At 32.6% G+C, this 23,805-nt stretch overlaps 1 protein-coding gene across 1 annotated transcript; it reads right to left on the bottom strand.

The window, feature by feature from the left end:
- Positions 1–9,924: 9,924 nt before the first annotated feature.
- LOC134689683 (uncharacterized) lies at positions 9,925–13,044 on the bottom strand. The gene is made up of 2 exons (XM_063549649.1): positions 12,948–13,044; positions 9,925–11,903 (listed from the first exon to the last, which is right to left on the bottom strand). The coding sequence occupies exon 2, from the start codon at positions 11,782–11,784 to the stop codon at positions 9,925–9,927; it is 1,860 nt and encodes a 619-aa protein (XP_063405719.1). The 5' UTR covers positions 11,785–11,903; positions 12,948–13,044.
- Positions 13,045–23,805: the final 10,761 nt, after the last annotated feature.

The following is a 23,805-nucleotide window of genomic DNA, read 5'->3' as shown; positions in this document are numbered from 1 at the left end:
TAAATCAATTTAGGTTTACGATATAACAAATCTTAATTGGGGTGACGGACTAAAACGCGACATATAACGGAATTTCGTCACCGCCTGGCATTTTTGCTATTAAATAATAAAGTAATTGGAACTGATTTTTTTCTTGTAAATTCTAAATTGCCCTTACTGAAGTGACGTCATTTAGAACTGGGCTACAGTCCTGACTGATTTAGTCAGTTCTGCTGACAGTTCTACGGTTTAAGACTGATTTGGACAGTTTTACCTAGAACTGTTTTAGACAGTTCTACTCTAAAACTGATTCTGACAGTTCTACCTAGAACTGATTTAGGCAATTCTAACTAGAACTGATTCTGACAGTTCTACTTAGAACAGTTCTAGGGTAGAGAACGGAAACAAAAAAAATCAATATTTTTTTACATTCGTGAACATGGTGAAGGGGCATTACTCTAGAGCAGTTATTCGCCAATATTCATGCAACATTACATAAATAAGGCCGTTAGTTTTCCCGTTTGAATTGTTCGACATTGTCTTAGCGGGGCCTTTTATAGCTGACTATGCGGTATGGGCTTTGCTCATTGTTGAAGACCGTACGGTGACCTATAGTTGTTAATGTTTGTGTCATTTTGGTCTTTTGTGGATAGCTTTCTCATTGGCAATCATACCACATCTTCTTTGTATAACAACCCTTTTATTGTATAGCAATATATAATATTTGAAAGTAAAAATTGGTTTAAACTTAGATTTTGTCGTTGATGACTAATTTTGAAAATTTATTGCACTAGTGCAATTTTGAAATTTATTGCACGCTAACTTTTGGTTACTTCCTGTGGGAAACATCATATTACTATGCAAAAAAATTATTTACAATTGCATGAATAGAAATCAGTATATTCAAGGCAAAAATTAGATTTTTTCATAAAATCTCAGAAAAATTAGAAACAGATATATTTTTTACATTTAGCTCTATTTTAAACATCACAAACATGACAGCAAACAGACTGACTAAATTTCAAGACCAGATATTACTTCCTGCAGTCACAAAATTCAATATTTACAAAAAACCCTCTGAAAACAGTAAACAGGAAAAATTTTCAACTATAGGCAAATTAAGATTTTTGTCCATATTTTCCTAAATATATACTGAACAACAAACTATATGTATGATCTTTATCTTACTCAAAAGCTTCCTCTTTAAGCAAAAATCTTTCAAAACCAGTGGCAGATTCGGCATTTTTCCTACGTGGAGGCCCGAATGACTAAGATGGGATCCGCTCTAGTCATGCATCAGTGATTCCCTATATAATCAACAAATATTCTCCCAGAAAAGATGGGGCGGGGACCCTCCCCCTATCCCCCTTTAACCAGCCTCTGAAAACTTGAAAAGTCAACAATACATATATATTATGATTCTATCATAACCTTTGTTGCAAAGAATATTTAAAGGTATGGAAAAAAATAGAATATAGATAGAATTGAGTCAGTGACAACTCTACAACAGATTTATCCATCGGATCACCAGCAATGATGGCTCTCCGGGATCCTTTACTATAGATAATTGAGCTGATCTGTAACAATAACATCTCCATGCCTTATATATCATGTACTGTAGTACGCCGCTAGATTAAAACTGACGAGGAAAGGTAACACACGGCCACCGAAAACTTTATTATTTGGAAGCCCAGGTGGTGGTGTGGTCTAGCGGGACGGCTGTAGTGCAAGCGATTTGGTGTCACGATATCTCAGTAGCATGGGTTCGAATCCCGGAGAGGGTAGAACAAAAAATTTGCGAAAGCCAATTTACAGATCTAACATTGTTCGGTTGATGTTTAGACGAGTTGTATATATATATATATATATGTATTATATATATATCATTAACGGGAAGCTTAATACAAAACTGAATGATAAAAGAGATGATTTTTCATTTTCCTCTTGTTAATAATTCATTTTTTTATGGTGACGTTCCCTTGTCACCATCTTATGGTATTTATATATCTCAACTTGTACGATTCGCCCGTGTATTTAACAACGTATCATATTTTAGCGAGATAAATTTATGTATTACTGAAAAAAATATTACACCAGGGTTTTATCACAAAGTAGTCAAAACATTTACTTAATTGTATCATCGGTACAAGGACATCATTCGTAAATAAACTCAACATGTAGACATGCAATACGTTGAGGTTTTTCACATCCAATATTGTATGGTAATATTATATAATATAAACATGTCCGTATTCACCTCAGAAGCTAACAAAACCTTTAAACATACTTGTTAAGGGATATAGTTACGATACTGTTGTCAGGTCATTATTCTGAAACCAGTTGTTGACATGACAGGGGTTATGTTCTTCTCATATATTTTATGATGATATAATACTTAATCCATAACGGGAAGGATTGTGCTTGATATTCATATGATGAAGACATGTCAGAAACTGCTAGTAGTCCGTTGTTGATTTATGTTAAATTGTCATCTGGTTTATTTTCTTTTGTTACCTTTTCTGACATTGGACTCTGACTTATCTCAAACTGAGTTTCACTATGCGTATTGAAGTGCGTTTGTTTTTTCCTACATTGGCTAGATGTATAGAAGGAGGGTTGAGATTCCTTCAACATGTTTAACCCCGCCTCAATTTTGCGCCTGTCCCAAGTGAAGAGGCTCTGGACTATGTATGGTTTTTAATTTTAGTTTCTTGTGTATAATTTGGAGTTGAGTATGACGTTCATAACCACTGAACTAGTAACATATTTGTTTAGGGGTCAGCTGTAGGACTCCTCTGGGTGTGGGAGGTTCTCGCTGCATTGAAGACCCATCGGAGGCCTTCGGCTGTTGTCTGTTCTATGGTCGGGCTGTTGTCTCTTTGACTCGTTTCCAATTTTCATTCTCAATTTTGCTATCGAGTGAAATAAGATGAACCGCGCGAGGCTACACATTTAAAAGTATTTTTTTTTCAATATGTTCACAATGGTCATGGAATTTCAATATTGTCACAATGGTCATGGAATTTCAATATGATCACATTGTTCATGGAATTTCAATATGTTCACATTGTTCATGGAATTTGCTGTGTCTTTGATTTATGAAAATGCTTTTATAATTAAAACATTAATAAAGTGTGCATCACTCATGGCCAATATATTTTTTGTACTCATGTAAAACACAATTCAAACATAATTTTCTCAAAGACAAAACAGATTTAAAAGCTTCTTCAAATCATCTTCAATATCTCTTTTTGATATATTGATAACTTTATCTCGCTTACTATGTCCAACTTCACCGAACGTTTATATTATATATATCACTGATACGTTGAGATTGAGAATGATACAGTACAGTCTAGTTATAAATTCGTGCAAACATGAACAAAATGTCTGAGAGATCTGACAAAACCTGAGCATACCAATTTATAACTGTCAAGCTGCCGACTAAATTTTAAATCTCATGCAGTTTTGAGGTTTCTAAGATAACAATAGTTCTGAAAATATGTGTTGAGCGAAAAGAAGGAATACAAATTGATAGATAGATGTTCGTGTGCATCCCCGTCACATGTGGTCTTTTCGTACCATAGAACATTTTGTTATGTTTTTATATGGCAGATATACATCAACCACAACCTCTTCATAATTAATTGATTTAGACATTTACAAATTTTGGCGTGCTTTAGCATGAATAATATCTCTCAATCTTCCACCCAACCTTTGTCAGTATTGTTACATAAAGGCAACATTATCATACTGCTGTTCAAAACGACCAAACACTAACAATCAGTTTTTAAAGGCTTAAAAGACGAGTAAACATACATGTACTAGTAGTAAGGAAGACGACAAAAGACACAATTAAAATTAAACAACTTATAACTGATAACTAATTTTTTCAACAATGTTATCTGGAAAATATAGAATAAAGAACTTTTTGTTTTTGATACAGATTTTATCACAGTAAAATATCAGGTTAGCCCGAAGGGCGAACCTGACATTTTATGTGATAAAGTCAGTATCAAAAACAAAATGTCCTTTATCCTGTTTATCGGTAATTAAAAAAAAATCACTACAATAATAGAGAAAATAACAAACGAACTTTTTTTCCCGGCGAATCACGGCGAATCACACTTGATGTCACAGGTTGCATTACGTCATTTGAAATTTTGTCACAGTGCAGTAAACATGGCGTTCTCTTGCACAAAGTATTGAAAAAGAATTATTGCATGCGTTTGATTAATATTCTGCTTTGGACATGACACTAACAATGGCAAATATAATACATGTAATAGTAAAATACCGGTAAGTCAAATTTCTTTATTTTTCACAAAGCATCAGCATAGTGAGGGTCAGAAATAAGAATGATACGATATGAATCAGCAGATTTTTCATCGATCATCATTTTGAGTTTAACGACAAGTTATAATTATATTTTACTTAGTTTAGTGGATAAAATTATTTTTATTTTGTCATTATTCGCTCAGTGTTCATCATGAAAACGATCACATTGAATTCAAATAATTTTAAGAAATCACTGTGAAGAGACATTTATACAGGACTCAGGAGGCAATGTAAGCTGACTGTAAAGCTCATTTCTTGTTTAATTCAAAATTATTTCAAACATTTTAATAGACTTTACTAAACTTTTAGCTTATAGTTCTTGGTTTTTCAAAGTCATGTTCATTTATTTTCAACACGGACAAGAAATATGACCCTTGGAGTTCAAAGGCCTTGCGGTTATCTTTAATTTCAAAAGCGATTTTAGGGGTAGGCGACCGGGTTCACAGTCACGTCTTAATAAAGACTACAATTCTGTTCAAAGCAGACTTTTATAGTTTGGTGCCTCAGGTAACCCTACTTTTTCAAAAGGAGTAGGTCCGGTAAGGGCCGATTTTGGCCTCAAATTTCAGGTTCATCTAACGAAATATCTTGGTCATTTTTTAAACATTTAAGTGTCTATTTTAATTGATTCAATTAGTTTATGTGGAAAATTTTAACTGACTTAATCATTAAAATTGCTCCGATTTAAACTTAAATATAAAACATGTATCAAATATGCAAAAAAACGTCACTTTTCAGATGGTTTTTTTGGTCAAAAATGAAAGCGTCCGCATCCGCGTTCATTCTCAACCTTTATATATGTTATGTATTATCTTCAAATACAACTTACATTTCAATATTATGAATGAACACGAATGCAGCCACTTTCATTTTAGACGGAAACCGTCTAAAATTTAACTAAAATACTAAAATTGTGAAGATTGAAGTAATTTAGGATGACTTAATGTTGTTAGTACCCGATATATGTGCATTGTATTGTCAAAAACAGCCCATATTTGTGTAGCATAAGCATTCTACTTTCCAATAAATAGCTAAATAAAGGCAACAGAAGTATACCGCTGTTCAAAACTCATAAATCCATGGACAAAAAATAAAATCGGGGTAACATACTAAAACTGAGGCAAACGCATTAAATATAACAGGAGAACAACGACACAACATTAAAATGTAACACACACAGAAACGGACCACGCACCAGAAAAAATCCTATGAGAATAACAAATATAACATCAAAACCAAATACATGAATTTGGGATAGATAAGAACCGTGACACGTCTTATAGTAATGTGAATTCACTCTCAAAAATAAGAGAAAATAAACGACATAACGGAAACACAACGTTTAAATGTAACACACACGTAAACGAACTATAATATAACAATGGCAATATTCCTGACTTGGTACAGGACATTTTTAAAGGAAAAATTGGTGGGTTGAACCTAGTTTTGTGGCATGCTAAACCTCCCTCTTTTATGGCCATGTGAAATATAACATTAAAATGACAACACAACATGACAGGACTACAATATAAATGAATTGGAGAACACAATTGACAAAGAAATACACGAATAATAGCTAACAAAAGGCAACAGGTTTAAAATTCTAATACGCCAGAAATGCATTTTGTCCACACAAGAATTACTGGTGACGCCCAGATACAAAAGTTTGAAAGTCGAAACAAGTGCAAAGTTGAACAGCATCGAGGACCAAAAGTTCAAGAAAGATTACATTTTCACAATTTTGTAAAACTGCTATATTTTGGGCACAAAAGGGGTCTTAATGAACCTACTCCTTTATCCTAGCTGATCGGCATATGCATATCACGGTTCGCTATTTGTTTCCTTTTGTATGATTATCTGTCATATTGACAATGAAACCACATATTTTAAAATTGTATATGATGGTCCCAGAAAAATATCGAAAATGCGTAAATTTCATTTTTTTTAGCTTCTCTCATGCGATAGCGGTACCTTTTTGGTAACTATCTATGTGTTGCGTTTCAATATGAATTGTAACACTTTATAGTGACTGAACAGGTAAAACAAATACTTCTAAAGAAACAGATAAAGAAAACTACTTGGAACAGCACCAGGCTATGTATTGGCAATGTATGTATTAAAACTCAGCAAGCACGATATGTTAGTTTTCATGCATTTTCTGTTCACATTTTCACAACAATCGTTCAAAAGGCTAAGCTGATTTGTGAAAGTTTCAACCAAAGTGTTTCATTCGCCAAAAATCGCGTGCGTTTCTTCAAAAAAAAATTACGCGCAATTTTGTGAATGAAAGGGAAAGGTAGATCCTTACGCGTTGCATTCGTGCATGTCATTTGCGATCTAACCCCTATAATTTTTATATCACGGCCAGTCGACTAATACTGATATTATAAGCGAGTACCTATCAAATGAAAAATGTACAAATTACCGATAAAATCTTTTTTATATCTAATTTTGATATGTATAATTGAGATCTGTTTGTCTCTTTTTATCGCAACCAATAACAGATATGATTTCGAAACGTTTGTTTAGGTGTTACATATTTGTTTTACGATCATTTTTGGCACATACATTAGGTTCTTTTTGAAGGCTGTATTATGGTGACCTATAGTTGGTACTTTCTGTGTCGTTCGGTCTCTTAAGCTTGTGAAGAGTTGTCTCATTGACAATTATACCATGTATTCTTTTTTATATTTACTATCAATTTGTCAGAAATGTTTGTTCTCTCTTTATTTTTACATACTAGTATTCTTTAATCGATTTTTATTGTAATTGAAATGCTTAGTAGCGAACTTATATCCAGGACAGCAATGGGTCTTTATCTTTGCGGTACAATTTTTCCGACAATATATATTTATCATCGAATGACATTATGATCATCTTAGAGAAGTTAATTTTGCAATGCATTTGTAAGGTCCTTTCACTAATGACACGCATACTTATAATAACATGAAAATGTCAAACTCAAGCGATAACCTAGCACGATCAATTTTGTATTAACTTTAATGAATCGTCAAATGGGCGATTAAAATGTTAAGGCGTTGCATATCACTATATCCCATCTGCAACCTACATCTCAATGATTGTTGCATATACTATACCCAATTAAACTAATAAAAATATCTGGTTTACATCTTAGTTTTGCTTCATATATACAGATATGGACGACTTCAATCTTAAAACTATGACAAAGGTGAATACTTCAACTTTCATTATGTCAACTATCTTTATTTCAAACGTATCATCTTTACTATTCATTTTATGGTGTCGACTGTAAAAGGAGTGAAAAGCTACATAAGTCTTAGCCCTTACATTTGCGAGTTATGCTCAAACTTACCATGACATGTACCATTCCAATACAAGGGATAAATCAAGGAATCCCTTAATCATAATGCATTGAGAAGAGTTAATTTAAACTAGTCATCCACAATTATTTATTTCTCATAGTGCGTGCTGTTGTTTTGTCAATGCTTTCCAGACAATCGTTATTTTGATTAACGCGTCCTTGGTTCTGTGTAGAATTCGTTTAGATTCAAAAATGTGTGCGCAGGTTATGTAAAACTATGAACCGTCAAAACGTTAAATGTTGTTTATATCCGGTTTCTGTTCTCGAATACATAATGCAGAACGTTTACTAGTTGGCGCATTTTGAAAGAAATCTGACAACAACATTAAAAAAACAAGAACGGACAAAACGTTTCGAACAACGATAAAACGAAAAGGAAAAGATAAACGATAAGCAATATCGGAAAGGTGAACTGTCGGATCACTTTGATTTGTCAGTTACCATGGTTAACAATCTATTTTTTCCACCATGCTGCCTGTGATGAAGATTCCTTTTTTTACCGAAACCGGGGGTTCTATGAAACCAGGCGCTGTTAGTAATGTGTATTGGTATTTCCCTTATTTTCATGCTTTCACATTCGTCATAAACGATACTCAACTAGCTTTCTGAAAACATGATGTCATCGTTATATAGATTCATTTCTAGTCTTTTAATTTTGACAACACACTTAGGCTTGGAATATGATATATACCGAGATTGGAGAATCGAATTGTTTTATCATTTCATGATCTTTGTATGATTTGTTCATATTTGTGTTGTTGAATTTCTGTCCAATCATCATTTTCAGAAGTTATTTTTGGTATGAGAAAAAAATACCTTTTTTGTACCCTCTAAATGCGTGAAATAATTTCCGTGTGAAAGTAATGGGTTTGACAATTTTTTTTTTAGTTTTCAATATACGTATACAAGGCTTGTCGGTCGGTAATAAGTCTAATTCAATAGGTCACATTCGGGTAACAGGACAATATAAGTGTAACGTGTAAGCGGGCGGGGACGTTTTATGATGTTTTATCCTCGGGTTCGTACCAGTTTCCTGAGATCTGTAGAGCAATGCAAAATTTCAAGTCAAACAGTTTACGCGTTTCTACCAACTATTAAGCCAAAATTACACAAAAGTAACAACACCTATCAATTTAACCCGAACCTGCTAAATTAAAAAAAATGTTTAAAACTCTTTCAGTCCGATACTGTTTAAAACAACTGTTTGGAACTATAGTCTGAAAACTAAATGTATGAAACGGGTCTGAAACTTAAATGTATGAAACCGAATGTCCCGAAATTATTCAAACTGTTGTAAACTTTCGAAGCCTTTTATAGCTGACTATATGCGGTATGGGCTTTGCTCATTGTTGAAGGCCGTACGGTGACCTATAATTGTTAATGTTTGTGTCATTTTGGTCTTGTGTGGATAGTTGTCTCATTGGCAATTATACCACATCTTCTTTTTTTATATTTCGTATGAAACTTTATTAAATAAACATGTCTTTAACTGTCAGAACAACAGGGTAGCACTAAGACATGGTATGTCAGCACACAATCACTGCAATTGTTAGAGAAATGAGACGCAACACCTTATCACCAGCCCTCTTTGGACAATCTGTACCAAACCAACAGTCTCAACCCTTTCTATGTTCTGTCCGCACTTCACTTTACCTTAACTATACCTTCTGTCTGCTATTAACTAGTTTTTTTCCGATGTGCACTGTCTGTTGTCTTCGGTACAAATGACAATTTTAATTGTATAGCTACCCACTATTTATACTTCTAACGCGGACCTCGAGGAGAGCACCAAAGCCTCTCATAGCAACCAATGATAAAGGTATGATTTTAAATGCCGTTTTCAATGATAAAAAGATCAAATTGGAAAGTTCATAAAGTTATTGGAAAATATATAACTGTAGGAATAGTATAACATTCTTAAACTGTAAATTCGCTACACTAGGAACACATCCGCTGTCATCTGTGAAACGCATGTTCCGTAACGGTCAAACAACTCGTGATAAGAGTGTGTTTAAAAGTAAATTTATTTGGTTTTAAAATATTTGTCATCGTATAAGAAATGATACTTAACTATCTTTCATAGTGAATAAGGTAAAACATGCAAGTAATTTGAATTATGTCTATCAAAAGAGCACTTTATTGTGTAATAATATAAATATAATAGCAACAGTCTTACACATAGAAACTCGATAACGTACTAAAAGTTATACAACAAAGGTTAACATAAATGAAGCAAATTCAAACATCTGCAGTGTTAAGTTATATTAGATTAACAATTTTAGCTTCCTTTTTGCTGCGTCTGGACATTTACAGTTACTATAAAAGAAACCTTCATCATAACACTCATATGCCTCGTCTTTATATCCTGATATTTCATTACAAACTCCAAGTATTGTTAATGAAGTACACGATTTACCGTATTTTATGATTTCGTCAGTGTTTACTGCTAAATGTAAATTACGCAAAGCTTGTTGTCTGTTGGATATATCACCGCGATGATGAAAGCATAGAAATCTAAGACAATATATCATTGTAATAGGTGAGATACTTCTAAAATGATTTTCTACTTCCAGCGTCAGTTCTTCTGGTATTAATGATGATCTCTGTACGTAGGGGACATGTGCGATAGTGGCTAATGTCATCCTTTCATTCAATGTCATTGAAGAATGTACATTATGACTGTATCTTTGGAAACATCTTTCCAAGGGCTCTTCGCCTTGATCTATCATATTAGGTGAACATTTTGATAGAACATAATCCGTTAGTCTAAGTGTAACATCGAACTGTCCTGTCACATAATAAAACGATGCGTACAACAGCCAACCTGATACGGCATCTGTCTTAATGACGTTTTTTAAATATCTCTGATAAAGATTGCGTATGGTGTACGCTTCTCCTATTGTGTTTGGCGAAGGTAGTAGTTGTGCTATATATTTAGTGATTGTAGCAAAATAATATTTACAAATAGCAATAATAAAAGAAGACGATTCGGACTTTAGTAAAGATTCCGTAATCGCAAGTCCATTATACATTCTTAAAGGGAATTCTGGTCCATGAAAGATACTTCCCAAATGAAGTGTACCAGACATCCTGTAAAGTAGAATGTCCAACATAATGAACGAGGATTCATTATTTGTACCTACTAAACGTGGGTTTTCATTGTCCGGTGCAAATAAACTATTTAACAATCCATCAATCCCACCAAACATTATACTCTCAAGAACACATAGTAGTATTTTATTGTTACTTTGATCGATCTTACCAAGGAACATATTGTGTTCAGGTATAAAATAGTTCGGACAGTAACATTTTTTTACCCATGAAATTATTTTATCTACACAGAGGCAAAAACAATAATATATTTCAGATAACTGAAAGGTATTAATATTCATTCCCTCCGAGACCCAGAATATAGCCGTTTTCAGAAAGTAAGAGCACAGTAAATCTTTGACTTCATCGTGTGTGTTTATTATATGCTTCAACATTAATTTGAGTAGACCGTAACATAACAGTTGAGTGAAGTTAAACGAATGTACAAGTACTTTTTCTGCCACAGAGAAAGATATTCTCCATAATTTAGAGTTGTTATCTGATAAAGTCTTCGGTCCAATAGGTACTAACAAACATCCGTAATTCAGTATCCTGTCAATTACGACATTAGGTGGCCATTGCCATCGATGCCGGATAGCCCATGAACTTGCGTTTCTTGGTAGATATTTACTCCGTACACAAAATGCCATATCAAAAGTCTGCTCTTGGTTTGACAAACATGGACCGTGTAAGGATAACGGTTGAGAAAACGAATTTATATATTGTGTTGCAAATGTGTTTGGTGATAGATACAACCATTCACCGGTACATGTTCCTGGACTACACTGACAATCTACGGATAACCCACCTGTTGATGCAACCCTGAGGCTAGTAAATCCAGGATGATTAATATCAGTCTCCATAACACATGTTGTACGATGTGTTGGGAGTTTGATATTACTAACATTATCTACCACGTCAATATAATTAAATAAGAACATTATATCTATGTCACTACCTGGAAAGTCAAGTCCCTCAGCCAAACTTCCACTAGATATTTGTGTAGGATCAGTCAAAGTTGCATTGACGATCATATCGTGTATTATAAAAAATCGTTGTCTCTTTCGTATGTCTATTTCAGTACCAATTATTTTAACTAGGTTCTGGTATAAGCATTTCTCCCTAAAGTAACTGTCGATGAAAAGGAATTGATCTGTAATACATATGAATATACACATTTATTTATATTTGAAAAAAAACATAAAAAGACGTACTTACAACATATACAAAGATAATTGCCCCCTCCCTACATTTAATCCAATCAATCGTTCAGATCAGAGCGTTAATCTTACGGTCATTGTAGACGTAGTTGACGCAAGGAATGATACTTTACAACCAATGAATCAATCACATTCTAGGTGGCTGTTTCGTCCTCTAGGTATCATCGACCTAGTATTCAACACTATTTACCGCAACATATAAACAATTAGGCATTGTGTAGTGTGTAATACATTTACTGTCATTAAAACATTAAAAGTATCCTTGGTGCCGTTTTTTTTATATGATATTTTTCAACTGTTGAATTTTAAGTGTTTGTGATAAAGGTAGGTTAAGACAAAAAAATCAAATAAGAAAACGCATCACAAACGAATGGACAAGAACTGTCATATTCCTGACTTGGTACAGGCATTTTCAAATGTAGAAAATGGTGTACAGATTGAGTGAAAATATGCAAATAGTGTATAAAGAGTTTATTGATGACTAAACAAATGATACTACAACCCTACGGATTGAGTGAAAATATGCAAATCTCGTGTTACTTTGAATTCATGGTGAAGAATTGCAATAAAAGCGCTGTTCCTCGACTTTTTTTATTTTGGTTTTGCTGTGCACGAACTGATTTCGTTTCATGGATAGAACCTCCCTTTATTTTTCTAGTATACATTTTTTAATCTTATATTCATCATTTGTTTTGTTTTGAAATTAAGTATTTGTCATTTGACGCATCAACTTGATTATCGAATGCACCTCAATCACTTGCTAGTTTTACTGAAATTGACATCAAGTGTTCGCCCTGTCATGCGTATCGTTGTCGTTTCTCTTATAGCCCATTGTGTTGACTGTTTATACTAAACTGTTGGTTTTGTATTTCTGTCATGGTATATTTTACCTTTGTAAGACTGTTTATATCAAGCTAAATCAAGTGTACACCTTTCAGTTTTTAGAGTTTTAGAAATAAATTTTACAAAATATGTACCTTTATTACACTCTGAACAGTTTTCTAAGTATTCTAGATATTCTTTCGAAGATTTATCTGGATATCTAAGGTTCAATATATACTGCTCTTCTGTTTTCCGTCTTTCCAAACAATCTTTATACATTCGTTCAAACTGACTGATTGTAAGTCCAAACACGTCATTTGAGATCACCATTCCTCCATCTAAAGATTGGGAAAGTAATGGTGTAAACTTCCGCTTTCCACGGTAAGGAAAACGTTTCACACCGTATATTTCCCAGTAAGTTGTTTTTTGTATGCCAAATATATTTTCATCATCAGAATTGTCTTGGTTTCTGAAGTATCTGTTCATGATGACTTTAAGAAAGATATGATTTCATTGATTAAGTTATGGATTAAGTACATGTATGTTATTAATTCAAAGTGTTATATTAATGTTCAATATTCAAAATAATGTATATAATAGTGAATTCATGAATAAGAGTTGGTTTCTACATTTTTGCCATAATTTACTATTATAGTTCTATTCATAAAACGTTCTTACATATATATTTAGTAACGGTTCATGGCTTTAGTTGACTATGTTTTAATAACTGTACTGTTTAGTACGTAGCTGAAATACTTTGTTGGCATACATTTTCTATGTGATCTTATACTATTGGATGAGAGCAGGAACATATATTTTTGTCTGATATGTTAAGGTAATTGACGATTATCTTGATTTACATCTTGTACATCGACTTAGAACCCTTAAACTTTAAAAAGAGTGACACGGTAACGTCTCCTGCAATGCAAGTTTTATCAAAGATGAAACTCTTACCTTTTTTCACTGGGCTGCTTGGTTTTAACTGTTGTCTCACACTACTACTTGAAAGAATAACAGTAGGCGTTAAGGGCAGCTAAAACAAACACAGATACAGAAACTTCCTAATGAAAACTTTATAAATACTTGTACTGATGCTATCTGATTTTGATAGTACATACCAAGGATGGGCGGCCACTCAGCTAAAGTGTTAAACACTTGATGATTATGATGGTTATGATCATACGGAAATCAGACGTGAATCATAATTGAAAATATTTCTCTTCTTTTTAATTCATGTAGTTTCCAGTAGTAACATGACAACAGGTTAAACACATTATAGCATTTCTTTTTTCATGCTTATTTCTTTTTCCGACGACACTATATATTTATTCACCAAATATGCTTGTTACATTGTTACTTCAAGACACCACGCTTTTCTTGATGTATCCTGTTATATTCCATTGATAAACCGGGTTAGAAGTCAGATGTTGATATATATATGTGTACCCATATCTTGGAAAGAAATTGTACAAACATTTTAGAATTATCTTTCTATTCAAACCCATTTCTCTGTCGTCCGTGTATTGTTCTTTCTGTTTATTATTGTTAAAATGCACTGGCCATTGCTTTATCTTGATACAATTTATTTTAAAACTTTGGACATTTTAATTTACGATTTTTATCCTCTCAAAACTATTTGCATATGAAGGATTTGAACTCGCGCGTCATTTGATCGTGAATGGGTTGATTCTTCAGTTTTCGCACGATACCACTACTTAACGAGTATTGAGTATTTTAATCATACCCGTAAAGCGGCACTAGCTGTCAAATTTATTTTCACATCTTTGACTGAAATCCTCATAATTAATTTATAACATACTAAAACGTTTATTCAAATAATAATAAGTCTATGTTATACAGTAAAAACTGCATGTACTGGATACTATCTATCCGAATTGCATGTGTATTTTAGTCTATAAGCCACCGAAGACTGCCGATTGTCATTTAACCTGACATAAACATAAACACAAAAAAGTTGCGACCTCGTGCTATTGGGTTTTTCTTTAGGTCTGTTTGATTTCAATTTATAATAGGAGCAAACCTGTAGACAGCTTAGTTCTATTTCATGTTGCTATTATCTATATATATACAACTCGTCTAAACATCAACCCAACAATGTTGGATCTGTAAATTTGATTTCGCAAATTTTTTGTTCTTCCCTCGCCGGGATTCACAGATAATTATTTTTTATATAATATATATATATGAAGAAAATAACAATCAAAACTAAGGAGTAAACAAAGACTCACAAAACCAAAGGACATTTACATCAACAGTTATACATAATTAACAACACGAACTCCACTAAAAACCGGGAGTGAAATCAGTTGCTCCGGAAAGGTAAGCATTTTCTGCACCGTATACGGCATTTTTCGTGTTATTTCTTTGTCCAGTTCGCTGATGATGAAAGGTTCTTATGACTGAGGAAGAATATCAGATATGATATCTGACACACTTTTTACATAATGGTCAATCAGCTCATGATGGCGACCGTAAAATTTCTTGATAGTTGACCTTAATTTGATTCGTTCATAGCCCTGTCTTAGCAACTTTTGATTATTCAGTATTCCTCGTTCAACAAAATCAACGTACTTTGAGCTAGCTCTAGAGTAACGTATCAATTGAGACACATATACTCCATATGCTGGTGCCACTGGGATGTTGCTACACAGAAATGGAAAGTTAACTATAGGAAAATTAAAATCAAAGTTTGTCATTAATTTTGGTATTCAACCTACCATCATAGTCATTTCGAGAAAAAGGTCTAAATATGAAGCAGATTTGTCAGTGTCGGTAGTATCTTTATTTTCATGTTCGCTTGGATATATTAAATGTAAGTGGTCACTCAATCTATTATTATGAAGAGACAGTACATCATCAATAAACCGAAAGGTGAAATTCAAAGAGTGGGCTAAATTCTTTTCCCATTTCTGTACAAGCCCTTGGATAAATTCTGCTTCATAAGATGATAAAAACAAACCTGCAAGTAGAGGAACACAATTGGAACCCATAGTAATTCCAATAGTCTGTTGGAAGACCAAACCTAAACATTCAACAAATATGTTGTCAATTAAAAAATCCAGCATGGCATTGATATCCTCGTCGGTATATTTCAAAGGTTCCAAATAAAGCTAATTATATTTTTTAACTTGTCAAAACAAGATAGATAAATTTTGTATATTTTTTTTATGTCTTTAATCAGTTCATAAATACCAAAATTTATTAAATGTTTTTAACTTGTAATGACTAAACATTAAACATGTTAAATGAAATTTATTTATCGTTATGAAATGTGGAGTTAAAAAAAGAAGATTAAACCCAATTTAAGTTATATTAAACTTATGGTAACTCGAGAACTGTGTAAATATATTGTGTGAGCCGTGTAGATGTAACCACTACCAGCTAATAATTTAATTTCGGATGTAGCGTCTTCTGATTGGCTGACGTTATTTCGTTATCAGCCCATGGACATAATTTAGCCATGTGACCGTGACGTCATCAACGTTTTTTCGTGGTTTTCTACGGTTTAAAATGGAATTTAGAATTAAATTATAAGAAATGACTGTAGTATTTTTTCTGTCTATTCGAAATAACATAAAAAATGTGGTGCACACTGTTTAATAACCCGCTAAGCGCGTTATTCAGTGTGCACCACATTTTTTATGTTATTTCTTCATAGACAGAAAAAATATTACAGTTATTCCCTAATTAAAGAATAAAACAGACCAGATATGAAATTATATATACATGCAACGCCATTTAACTATTCCTGACACTTGAAACAGACAGCCGATTTGCTATAAATGGGTTAAACTAGGGAATTGATGAGATTAAGTGGATTCGGAATAAATAATCAACTTGCGACTAGAGATGTTCGTTGATTATTGTTTACAATCAACTATTTCTTATCAATGACCTAATATATACTTCTTTTTTGTGACTTCAGTAATGACACAATTTCATTGTTCCTTTTTCATTATATCGTTTTATATATTATTACTAAATAATTTGATAATTATTTAAATGTGTCGATTTCTGATATATGACATAATAAATTATGATTTAGAAAAACCTAAGAGTGTTAGGAAATAATTCAAATCTAAACAGTTGTTGTCAAACTTCTTATATCCAAAAACGTATTGCTTTAACAATACTCATTTCAATTTCATTTTATATTAACTTAACGAATGAATACTTTAGAAAAAATAATCTAAACATCGATTAGATCACCCTTAGTTTTTGGTGTTGTTCGTGTTGTTTATTCTTTAGTTTTCTATGTTGTGTCATGTGTACTATTGTTTTTCTGTTTGTCTTTTCAATTTTTAGCGATGGCGTTGTCAGTTTGTTTTAGATTTATGAGTTTGACTGTCCCTTTGGTATCTTTCGTCCCTCTTTTAGACATATAACAATTGATTTAATCTCTTTTTTCGTTAAATACAATACAAGGAGCGCCGTTCTTCTGTTTATATTTTATCAATAAGAGTTTTGTTGGACATATTAGTTGTGACAGTTTCCGACCATACATTATTCTGTCGCTTAAGTTGGATATATTAAGTGAGATGACGTCATCAATATATCATAAATGGATTTTCAAGACGATTCCAAGAAGTCTTTAGATCCCTTTTGTCTTTGAGAAAGTTTGGTTGAAATATTCTTCAAATGAGTACAAAAATAATTTGGCCATGCGTGATGCACAATAAATTAATATTTTAATTGAAAAAACATGTCCATAGATTACATGAATATCATAGACACAACAAATTCCAAGCCTTTTTTTTATTTAGAAAATACCAAACAATGTCTACAAATTGAAACAGATCTTCTTTTTAATTTGTAACCGCGCGTGGTTCATCTTATTTCACTCAATGATATATGCCTTGCTTGATAAATAATGTGAGTTATACTACAAAAAAAACTCAGATATGCAAAGATATAATTCAACAAATCTGTCATTTTGGGTACTGAATATGAATTAGATACTCATTACTTAAAATTATTTAACACAGTCGTTTACAGAAGCCAAAACAAAGAGACAAACACAACTTCCTTCTAAATTTTAACAATTGTCCAGATCTTATCTGTTAATGTTCATTATAAACAAAGAGAAGGGCGGCTTTATACTGAGTTATCATCACTCGTTTCTATCAGATTAAAAGGAAGTAGAAAAACTATTTTTGTGAAATTTAGCTCTGAACCTAACTTTGTTTGAAAGTTATAAATAGAGGCAACAGTATAACCTATACAATTTTTAGTGGGCGTATGTTTATATTTCAATTGTTTTTAGACATGATTTATGTCAAATGTTTCATAATTGTGGACAAAAAAAGGAATGTGGCATGATGTCTCTTGAAGCATTTAAATAAAACAAATTTGAACTATTAAAGAGTCACCATCAACTTCTAAAATAATCTAAATATATAAAAAAGGATGTTTATAAATTAAACTGATATGTTTCTTGTCTCCTTAGTTGTTCTGCAAAGATATTAACCGATCAGTCTGTCATTTGGAATACATTCGTTGCTAAGTGTCACAATATCACGTGACTTAGTTTAAGCCGTCGTATATGGAAGCAGAAAAAACAAAATAATGTCAGCCAATCAGAAGACGCGTTTCATCTAAAATTAAATTATATATAATTATGAACATAAATAAAATCGAAACAAATTTTAAATGAAACTTTTTTTTATCCCAAACTTACTTTCTTTTAAGGTCTGAAACTAATTACAAATTGATTAGTTTTCTATTGACAATATTTCCAATTCATTTAGTAAAGTTTTTCTGCTTATAGAAATGTTTTATGTAAGACGTTAAATACTGTTAATATGAAGAGGGAAATATCAAGAGATGTAGCATAAAGTCTTCTTAGTCAACTGTCATAGACAAAAGATATTCGATATCAGCTCTCATAAGTCAACAATGTATAAAAAAAAACTACTAAACAAGTCATGAAAGGAAACAAAAAGTATATAACAAATCTTCACATCCACTATGTCAGTAATTAACAAAATATAAATCTTGCTTAAAGCGTTAATGTTTCATAAGCAGATCTGTTATTTTTGTGAAGCACATTCAAATGAATTACAACAAGCTCTCGGAGATTATTTCGCTTTATCTCACTTTATGCAATTGTTAGTGTCTAGTGAATTGTACTGCATAGATTTAGACCGATAAGTCTGTCTTTTCTGGTCCAGTATATATATTGTTGATTGTAAATCTGTACTGCCAATATAAAGACCGACCAGTAGATCATTTCCGGTCCAGTATACCTATTGTTGCTTGTTAATATGTACTGCAACGATTTAGACAGACATGTCTGGCATTTTGAATACATGATATCATTACTAGTCTGATGAATTAATTAAAGCAGTCGTTAAAAGAAGAAGCTATAAAAAAGGAGAAACAAACTTCCTGGTTAATGAACTGTAAATTTTCTGTCAAGATCATATCTTCAATTGTTTATTTTAAAACAAAGAGATGACAATCAACTGATCCAAAGTGGTATACTTTGTTCAAAGGAAATCGAAACATAATTTGAATGAAATTTTTTTCCAAAATTACTAATTTTTTTAGTTGAATTAAGAATTGACTAGTGGTCTTTTGATGATATTTCTGACTAACATGGTAAAATGTTTAATTTTTAGACGTTTGATATAAGTGGTACAATACATCATTCAACACAAACTTTTAAGCGTAAAATATAGAGATGTTACATTATATATTCTCAGTCAATTACCATAGGCGAAGAATATACAATTTAAGCTATCAAAGGTAAACGGAAAACAATGTACAAAATGCCACCCAACAATACATTAAATAAAACAAAAATCAGCAAAGACCCATCGAAACAACATCTAATACAAAAATTCAATAACACTTTTAGATATTTGGATGATATATTAACTCTCAATAATGAATGTATCCTGTTGAACTTACTTTAAATAAAGCTTATACTAACAATGGCCACTGTCCTTTCCTCGATCGTGATATCTATGTCATTAACATAAAGCTTAATACTAAAATTTATGATAAAAGAGATGATTTTTCATTTCCTATCGTTAATTATCCATTTTTAGATGGTGACGTTCCCTTGTCACCATCTTACGATGTTTATATATCATAACTTATACGATTCGCTCGTGTATGTAACGTTTTAGATTTTATCGTAAGATATTTATCTATTAATGAAAAATTATTACACCAGGGTTTTCGATATCACAAACTAGTCAAAACATTTACTAAATTTTATCATCGGTACAAGGACATCATTTGTAAATATAACTCAACATGCAGACTTTTTATACGTTCAGGTATTTCACATCCAATCTTTTATGGTAATATTCTTTATAAAGTACAAAAATGTCAGTATTCACCTCAAAGCTTACAAAACCTTAAGATCGACTTATTAAGAAGGGATATAGTTACGATACTGTTGTCAGGTCATTAAAGATTGCATTTTTGGCTTGAATATTGATTCACTTGTAGGGTCTTTGCATCGGAACTATACACATTTATTTAAAAACCAGTTGTTGGCATGACACGGATTGTATTCTTCTCGTATATGTTATGAGGGTCTGATACTAAACCCCTAACGGGCAGGATTGTGCCTGATATTCATATGATGAAGACATAATCTGTCAATCAGTTTAATTGAAGTCTGGAGCTGGCATGTCAGTTGTTATTTATGTATTATAGTCATTTTGTGTATTTTTCTTTTGTTACATCTTCTGACACCAGACTCGGACTTCTCTTGAACTGAATTTTAATGTGCGTATTGTTATGCATTAACATTTCTACATTGGCTAGAGGGTTGAGATCTCATAAACATGTTTAACCCCGCCACATTTTTGCGCCTATCCCAAGGCAGGAGCCTGAGGTCTCGTCAGTCTTGTATTATTTTAAATTTTAGTTTCTTGTGTATAATTTGGAGTTTAGTATGGCGTTCATTATCACTGAACTAGTATATATATATATATATCTATTTAGGGCCAGCTAAGGGACGCCTCCGGGTGCGGGAATTTCTCGCTGCATTCAAGACCTATTGGTGAACTTTTGCTGTTGTCTGTTCAATGGTCGGGTTGTTGTCTCTTTGACACATTCCCAATTTCCATTCTCAATTGTATAGTAAATCTAAATAAAGATCAATGATCGATATATGCTACATCAATGAAATTATGACAAACATTTAGAAAAAAACAACGGCATGCACAAAATCTGCTCGATTTGGACAAGCTATCAAATATGTTAACGATTATATATAAGCACGTGGAGTACTTACATTTGAAGTATTTGTAAAGAATAACTTTACATTAGTTATCAGTTTCTGAGGTTATAAACATATTCCACCTATATATTTCAGATCAGGCGTGAAGGCTGGGACGCAATCTATACTGTGGGTGTTTCGAACCATTTGACTATGATTGAATTCATCATACGTATTTTAAAAATGTATAGATTTGAAGAAAAAAACATAATTGTTTTCGTCTTTTAAAGTCTGTTTTCCAAAGACCATAAAAAAATATAAAAAAAGTATAAGATTCCATGAAGATTTTTACATACACAGTGTATGTTGGGTACCGTCCAATGGAACAGCAAAACTCAAAGGAATCCCCAGATGACAACATGTCAAACACGAAGATGTGACGGATAGCGAACCACCCTGTGAAATTGGCAGATAAATTTAAAAATGAATATATATTTGATTCCAAATTTAATTTGAAGAGCTGTCTATTTAAACTTGAAAAAAAAATCATTAAGAACCTACAAGACCTGTATTGATTTTCCGATCGGTGTCATTGCCATTATAAAGGTCATGAATATAAAAGTAAAATACTAGTATCTCAAAGACAAATTTTAAAGAACGGAAAGGTCTTTATAATAAGGCAAAATCAAACGCTCAAACACACCTTTGGAACATCGCCACTGTCCTTTGTTATATTCTTTTAATAATGTTATGATGACGACAACTCAAAAGTGTTTAACATAATTACATCTTTGAAATATCTCCAAAGATTAAAAGACTTGCATTTTATTAGAGGCTCCTGCCTATAAAATAGTTCTTTTTGTGAGACTCTAGATGTTTATTTATCATTTTGTTGGTGTGTAGCTGTGCATGTCAAGTACGATGTATTTTGTTGACACGACTGAGTCAACTTTACCTTTAATTGAAAATTCATTCTTTCATGAAAGATAATAATATAGGGTTATTGCATGAATATTGGGAAATATTGTCCCGAGTAGAATGTTATATTGCACGAGCTTGCGAGTGCAATATTTGTTCTACGAGGGACAATATTTCACAATATTCATGCAATAAACCTTTTATTGTACAGCAATATAATATTTGAAAGTAAAAATTGGTTTAAACTAATATTAATATTTTGTCGTTGATGACGTCATGAATTTTGAAGATTTATTGCACTAGTGCAATATTGGAATTTATTGCACGCTAACTTTAGGTTACTTTCTGTAGGAAATATGATATTGCTATACAATAGTACAAATTTCGGGCCTAAGGATTTTTTTAAAGGTGAATGATTAAACACATATGTACTGTGAAATTGTGTTTTTTGTAATTTGCGTCTACATAATTTGGGATGTTTAGGTGCTGTCGTGCAAATGTTTTTCCCTGTGACTGCATATCTGTATACCTACCGAATTAGACTATTAACCGGATTTGTTATCACATTAGCAACACGATGTGTGTGACATGTTGAGCAGGATCTGTTTAGCCTTCCGGAGCCCCTGAGATCACCCCAAGTTTGTGGTGTGGTTCGTGTTGCTTATTCTTGAGTTTTCTATGTTTTGTCATGTGTGCAATTGTTTGTCTGTTTGTCTTTTTGTTTTTAGCCATGGCATGGTCAGTTTTTTTTCCATCCAGGAGTTTTACTGTTCCTCAGGTATCTTTCTCCCTTCGTTTTTCAACAGATATTGATATGCAACAAAATTTCAGTAGTTTTGCACCAAAGACCGACTCCAATGACGAAATTATTTGACCGCATCAACTAAAACTGACCATATTCGCACTATATTGTAAATCTTAATATCTATACTATTAAACGAGAAGACCTCATTTTGGGTGTCGCTTATCTTCCTTCCACAATTAATCAATCATCATGCCTCTGTGTCCTATAGGTCACATGCATAGTCGCATTTGTCATCCATTCTTATGATTATTCAGATTGAGTTATTTTGGGAGAAAAATGACAAAAAAGGAGTCTGGAAATGATTCCGTCATCAGACTGACTTTTCGTCATAGATAAAACTTCCTGTTTGAAACATGCACAAATACAACCAATCGTATAATAGAAAACAAAAAAAGAAAAAAAGATAAGCCAATCAGAGCGTTCTCCATGTCATGGTATTTAGATCGCAACACCCACAACTATAATACCTCCTTAAAGAGGATAATTATTTTTCGCGTTTATCTACTTGTAAACTACGATTATACTTCTTTAATATATAGAGAATCTCTGTATTTTGTCTACTGTTTTTTTTAAATGTTATAACATTATACTATTCAAGGGGTCATACCAGTTGTATTTATATTTAAATAAGTAAAACATGTGACACAAGTACAACCAATTGTAGAGCATTCTCCATAGCATGGTGTTAAGATCGCAAAAATCAAAACAATTATATCCCGTAGAGAGGACAAATATTTTTCGCGTTTATCTACATGTAAACTATGATTATACTACTTTAATATATAGAGACTCTCTGTATTCTGTCAGGGAATTTCTATAGATAATTTATTGTTAAAATAGAAAAAAGTGATTTGGCAAAAATGAAAGTAAGGTAGTGATTAGAGGGTGGGAGGACCTTTTCTTTTTCAGAGCGTTGGGATCGGGTTTTTTAAGCTCGGGATTTGTGGCGGATCCAGAAATTTTCCAGAAAAAGTAGAGGCCCACTGACTGACCTAAGAGGGGCCCCGCTCCAGTCACGTTTCAGTGATTCCCTATCTAAGCAACCAATTTTTTTCCATAAAAGAAACCCCCCCCCTAAATCCGCCTCTGC

The sequence above is a fragment of the Mytilus trossulus genome, chromosome 11 (assembly GCF_036588685.1).
Source record: "Mytilus trossulus isolate FHL-02 chromosome 11, PNRI_Mtr1.1.1.hap1, whole genome shotgun sequence".
Classification (NCBI taxonomy): Eukaryota; Metazoa; Mollusca; class Bivalvia; order Mytilida; family Mytilidae; genus Mytilus; species Mytilus trossulus.
The sequence above is the reverse complement of the archived record's forward strand: the minus strand, read 5'-3'. Positions and strand labels throughout refer to the sequence as shown.

Excerpts from the sequence above, each read along its gene's own strand:
- LOC134689683 (XM_063549649.1), bottom strand. The coding sequence starts at position 11,784 with ATGATCGTCAATGCAACTTTGACTGATCCTACACAAATATCTAGTGGA.